At 49.8% G+C, this 6,000-nt stretch overlaps 1 protein-coding gene across 1 annotated transcript; it reads right to left on the bottom strand.

Annotated features, from left to right (window-relative positions):
* Positions 1–1,112: 1,112 nt before the first annotated feature.
* LOC109740303 (uncharacterized) lies at positions 1,113–1,819 on the bottom strand. The gene has a single exon (XM_020299344.3). It carries the CDS (start codon positions 1,763–1,765, stop codon positions 1,271–1,273), a length of 495 nt encoding a protein of 164 aa, XP_020154933.1. The 5' UTR covers positions 1,766–1,819; the 3' UTR covers positions 1,113–1,270.
* Between the last annotated feature and the right edge of the window lie 4,181 nt (positions 1,820–6,000).

Here is a 6,000-nt window from a genome sequence, read left to right as displayed (position 1 = left end):
TCTGGCGGAGGGAAACAAGGATGGCAAGCTCCTCGTCCGACTCCGTCACGAGGGTGTCCCAATCGATGTGGTCGGCTTCAGACAAGGAGCCGCTGCCGGATCCGTCCATGATTATGACTAAAACTGTTCAAGGACAACCCGGCCCCGAAGCCCGACATTCGGGCCGGGCTTGGGCTTCACTTTCTGCCTGAAGCCCGGCCCGAAGGCCCAAAAAAACCCAAAATAGCCATATATGTATATTTTGTTCAAAATATAAGTATAATAAATTAATATAATACCCCAAATATGATTAATTTAAATAAAAAATTGCTATTGTTCATGTGCTTCGGGTCGGGCCGGGCCGGGCTCGGGCTTGGGATTTTTTCTTCGGGTTTTGCCAAGCCCGGCCCGAACCCGACCCGGCCCGGAGAATGAGCAGGTCTAGTTATGACGGACGACGCGAGGGAAGGGGAGGGGACGGGAAAGGAATAGACGAGGAGAGGAGAGTGAAAGCTGAACGGACGAGAGAGTGATGAATGTTTAGGATTTGGTCCGGGATGGGGTTATACGGGTCGATCCAACACGGCGGTTGTGTCCGACCGCCTCATATTAGCGGTGCCAGAGAATTCAGATATTTAAGCTGTGTTTTAGGTACTCGGTGCCTAATTTTGGTTCGAGAGTGTTCGGGCAGACGAACGGGGGGGGGGGGGGGGGGGGGGGTTCGGCTGGAAATATTCCTATTTGGACCTTTTTCGATTATTTGGATTGCTTAGCGCATGACTTATTTTCTTTTTGAGAACACAGTACAAACGTAGACGCTCATATATACATGCGTACACTCACCCCTGTAAACACGACACGCACATAATACCTCTGTGAGCACCTCAAAAAAGCCGGCATATCATTTTGAGATTGACGAAGTCACCATGGTTACCTTGTAGTCGACGGAAACGTCTCCTGCCACTGAACGCACATCATAAAAAATCCTAAAATAAATCCAAGATAATACAAGCACCATAACTTAAACTCCTGCGTGCTGGGGTCTATTTGTGTGAATACGGTGCGTGAGGTGGGTCTAGAATTTGTGTAATCGTATAGCTAGATTATCGAAAATAACTTTGGCATGCACCAAATCAAACCTAACAGAAGTTATGTTATTTTTTTGAAATTATGTACAGATCATGGATCTAATCAACTGTAAAGGTTCGCTGTCCAGAGTCAAAGGACCGAAACCAAAACCAAGAAATGGTCACGCACAAGAGACAGAACTAGCTAGATTTGACGAAACAACTTAGAATATGATCCACTTCGTGGCATCGGCGCTGCTCCCATCGGCGGCCTTCGTCGTCCTGGAGTGCGCGAGCGAGCACCCATCGACGGCCTTCTTGCCCCCCGTCGCCGCGCGCAGCAGCTTCGCCCAGAAGCTGGTCGCCGGCCTCTCCCTCCTCCTTCTCATCACCAGCACCACCTCGTCGCCGTCCACGGCCACCACCCGCTCGTGCCGCATCAGCAGCGACGGCCTCGCGGCGCGCTTGATCTCCCGGTGGAACCCGGGGCTCGCCGACCCCGACGACGACGCCGACGATGCGCCGGTGGACGACTCCGAGTCCGAGTCCGAGCAGCAGGAGGAGGCCTCGCGCGCGAGGACGGACGGCAGCGTCGCCGAGGGCGAGAGGCGAGACAGGCGCTCCCGCAGGCAGAGCGGGCACACCCCTTGCTCCCCCTGCCGCCGGTGCCGCCTGCACCGCGCGCCGTCAACCTTGCTCAGCTTCTTGCCCATCACCATCTGTGTTGTGCCAATAGGATGCTCAGGTCGTTGTTAGGAGTAGTTGTCGTTGTTGTTTGTGCGTCGGGACGTCGGCGTGCGGGCATATATATACGTGGGTACGGTGCCGTTGCGGGGCACGCTGGGGGAGTTTCGTGGATGTTGCGTGGGAACCGTGGTGGAGTTGCGATGCGATCGGGACGGAAATGGGCTGGCTGGCCATGGCGTACGTACGGACGGAGCTTGGCTGGGTCCGGGCTGGCGGCGCGTGCGCGAGGGAGGGCCGGGATGTTCCTCGCACCGGCAGCGGCAGCCATGCACGGCTTTGTTTTCTGTTCTTTTTTACTTTTGATTTTGAGTCTCGCTTTGCCTTTGCCTTTCATCTTCGTTGTAAAAAATGAGTCTTTTTGGAAGCTTCCGGCCCGGGATCTGGGATTGCACGAGGGGGATATTCAGGGAGTCATATCCTTGGGTTTCACGGCGGGGAATTTTCCCTCCATTCTTCTCCCCTGTTGCTGGTCTGCTTTCCGTTGAAATTGTTTGGGTGTTTCGTCAGTGGCGGAACTAGGAATATTTGTGCCAATAGCAATAGGGATGGGTTACTGCAGAACCATGATGTCGATGGTTGAGCGCTGTTGCACTTGCACTGCACCTGCCGGCAGGAACCCGAAGAAACTGCCGGCGATAGAGACGCACAGTACTAGGAACATATGAAACGGACTGGATGTCGATGGATTGACCTATGTTGTTCATTAACTCGTTGTTCCAAGCCTTGAAAAATACTAGTACATGGCCGTTTTTTCTTTGCGAAAAGGCGTAAGACTATGTATTATACTCCTTCAGTCCCAAAATAAGTTATACTAAGGTTGAGATACCTATTTTGGGGCGAAGGGAGCATATCACATGTCCTTACAAACACACCCTTTCACAAGAATAATAATTCATTTAAAATCTTGGGATGCTGAAGTCTTCTTCCTTTTGCATCCATTGATAGTAAAATACATTTAAAATCTTGGGGGAGCCGAACTCTTCTTTCTTTTGCATCCATCGATAGTACGTCATGAGCATAGCTTGATGCTGCATCTGGGCCTTCGCCTCGGCGGAGCAAACATTTTAAAAACGAGGAACTTATAGAAGTTGCAACCGGCAAGTCATCAAATGCAGGCCAGTAGACGCCGATGGCGGCGATCTGCGAAGCAAATCATCGCCTGGAAGGAAAAAAATACCTTGATAAGAGCCTGTAGAAACCGCAAAGATGATGAAGACCACAAAACTGTTGGAAATATGCCCTAGAGGCAATAATAAAATGGTTATTATTATATTTCCCTGTTCATGATAATTGTCTATTGTTCATGCTATAATTGTGTTATCCGGAAATCGTAATACATGTGTGAATACATAGACCACAACGTGTCCCTAGTAAGCCTCTAGTTGACTAGCTCGTTGATCAACAGATAGTCATGGTTTCCTGACTATGGACATTGGATGTCATTGATAACGGGATCACATCATTAGGAGAATGATGTGATGGACAAGACCCAATCCTAAGCATAGCACAAAAGATCGTGTAGTTCGTTTGCTAGAGCTTTTCCAATGTCAAGTATCATTTCCTTAGACCATGAGATCGTGCAACTCCCGGATGCCGTAGGAGTGCTTTGGGTGTACCAAACGTCACAACGTAACTGGGTGACTATAAAGGTGCACTACGGGTATCTCCGAAAATGTCTGTTGGGTTGGCACGGATCGAGACTGGGATTTGTCACTCCGTATGACGGAGAGGTATCTCTGGGCCCACTCGGTAATGCATCATCATAATGAGCTCAATGTGACCAAGTGTCTGGTCACGGGATCATGCATTACGGTACGAGTAAAGTGACTTGCCGGTAACGAGATTGAACAAGGTATTGGGATACCGACGATCGAATCTCGGGCAAGTAACGTACCGATTGACAAAGAAAATTGTATACGGGATTGATTGAATCCTCGACATCGTGGTTCATCCGATGAGATCATCGTGGAACATGTGGGAGCCAACATGGGTATCCAGATCCCGCTGTTGGTTATTGACCGGAGAGTCGTCTCGGTCATGTCTGCATGTCTCCCGAACCCGTAGGGTCTACACACTTAAGGTTCGGTGACGCTAGGGTTGTAGAGATATTAGTATGCGGAAACCCGAAAGTTGTTTGGAGTCCCGGATAAGATCCCGGACGTCACGAGGAGTTCCGGAATGGTCCGGAGGTGAAGAATTATATATAGGAAGTCCAGTTTCGGCCACCGGGAAAGTTTCGGGGGTTACCGGTATTGTACCGGGACCACCGGAAGGGTCCCGGGGGTCCACCGGGTGGGGCCACTGAAGGAAATATGCCCTAGAGGCAATAATAAAGTATTATTTATTTCCTTGTATCATGATAAATGTTTATTATTCATGCTAGAATTGTATTAACCGGAAACATAATACATGTGTGAATATATAGACAAACAGAGTGTCACTAGTATGCCTCTACTTGACTAGCTCGTTAATCAAAGATGGTTATGTTTCCTAGCCATAGACATAAGTTGTCATTTGATTAACGAGATCACCTCATTAGGAGAATGACGTGATTGACTTCACCCATTCCGTTAGCTTAACACTCGATCGTTTAGTATGTTGCTATTGCTTTCTTCATGACTTATACATGTTCCTATGACTATGAGATTATGCAACTCCCGTTTACCGGAGGAACACTTTGTGTGCTACCAAACGTCACAACGTAAATGGGTGATTATAAAGGTGCTCTACAGGTGTCTCCAAAGGTACTTGTTGGGTTGGCGTATTTCGAGATTAGGATTTGTCACTCCAATTGTCGGAGAGGTATCTCTGGGCCCACTCGGTAATGCACATCACTATAAGCCTTGCAAGCATTGTGACTAATGAGTTAGTTGCGGGATGATGTGTTACGGAACGAGTAAAGAGACTTGCCGGTAACGAGATTGAACTAGGTATCGAGATACCGACGATCAAATCTCGGGCAAGTAACATACCGGTGACAAAGGGAACAACGTATGTTGTTATGCGGTCTGACCGATAAAGATCTTCGTAGAATATGTGGGAGCCAATATGGGCATCCAGGTCCCGCTATTGGTTATTGACCGGAGACGTGTCTCGGTCATGTCTACATAGTTCTCGAACCCGTAGGGTCCGCACGCTTAACGTTACGATGACAGTTTTATTGAGTTTTGATGTACCGAAGGAGTTCGGAGTCCCGGATGAGATCGGGTATATGACGAGGAGTCTCGAAATGGTCGAGACGTAAAGATCGATATATTGGACGACTATATTCGGACTTCGGAAAGGTTCCGAGTGATTCGGGTATTTTTCGGAGTACCGGAGAGTTACGGGAATTCGTATTGGGCCTTAATGGGCCAGACGGGAAAGGAGAGAAAGGCCTCAAAAGGTGGCCGCACCCCTCCCCATGGTCTGGTCCGAATTGGACTAGGGAAGGGGGGCGCACCCTTCCTTCTTTCTCCTTCCCCCTTCCCTTCTCCTACTCCCACAAGGAAAGGAGGAGTCCTACTCCCGGTGGGAGTAGGACTCCCCCCTATGGCGCGCCTCTCCCCTTGGCCGGCTGCCTTCCCCTTGCTCCTTTATATACGGGGGCAGGGGGGCACCCCAGAGACACAACAATTGATTCTTGAGATCTCTTAGCCGTGTGCGGTGCCCCCCTCCACCATATTACACCTCGATAATACCGTTGCGGAGCTTAGGCGAAGCCCTGCGTCGGTGGAACATCATCATCGTCACCACGCCGTCGTGCTGACGAAACTCTCCCTCAACACTCGGCTGGATCGGAGTTCAAGGGACGTCATCGAGCTGAACGTGTGTAGAACTCGGAGGTGCCGTACGTTCGGTACTTGATCGGTCGGATCGTGAAGACGTACGACTACATCAACCGCATTGTGATAACGCTTCCGCTGTCGGTCTACGAGGGTACGTGGACAACACTCTCCCCTCTCGTTGCTATGCATCACCATGATCTTGCGTGTGCGTAGGAATTTTTTTGAAATTATTACGTTCCCCAACAGTGGCATCCGAGCCTGGTTTTATGCGTTGATGCTATGCATGAGTAGAACACAAGTGAGTTGTGGGCGATATAAGTCATACTGCTTACCAGCATGTCATACTTGGGTTCAGCGGTATTGTGAGATGAAGCGGCCCGGACCGACATTACGCGTACGCTTACACGAGACTGGTTTCACCGTTGCGAGCACTCGTTGCT

This window comes from Aegilops tauschii, chromosome 6, assembly GCF_002575655.3.
Source record: "Aegilops tauschii subsp. strangulata cultivar AL8/78 chromosome 6, Aet v6.0, whole genome shotgun sequence".
NCBI classification, from domain to species: Eukaryota; Viridiplantae; Streptophyta; class Magnoliopsida; order Poales; family Poaceae; genus Aegilops; species Aegilops tauschii.
The sequence above is the reverse complement of the archived record's forward strand: the minus strand, read 5'-3'. Positions and strand labels throughout refer to the sequence as shown.

What these genes read in the sequence shown, in the direction of transcription:
- LOC109740303 (XM_020299344.3), bottom strand. Translation starts at nt 1,765, where the DNA reads ATGGTGATGGGCAAGAAGCTGAGCAAGGTTGACGGCGCGCGGTGCAGG.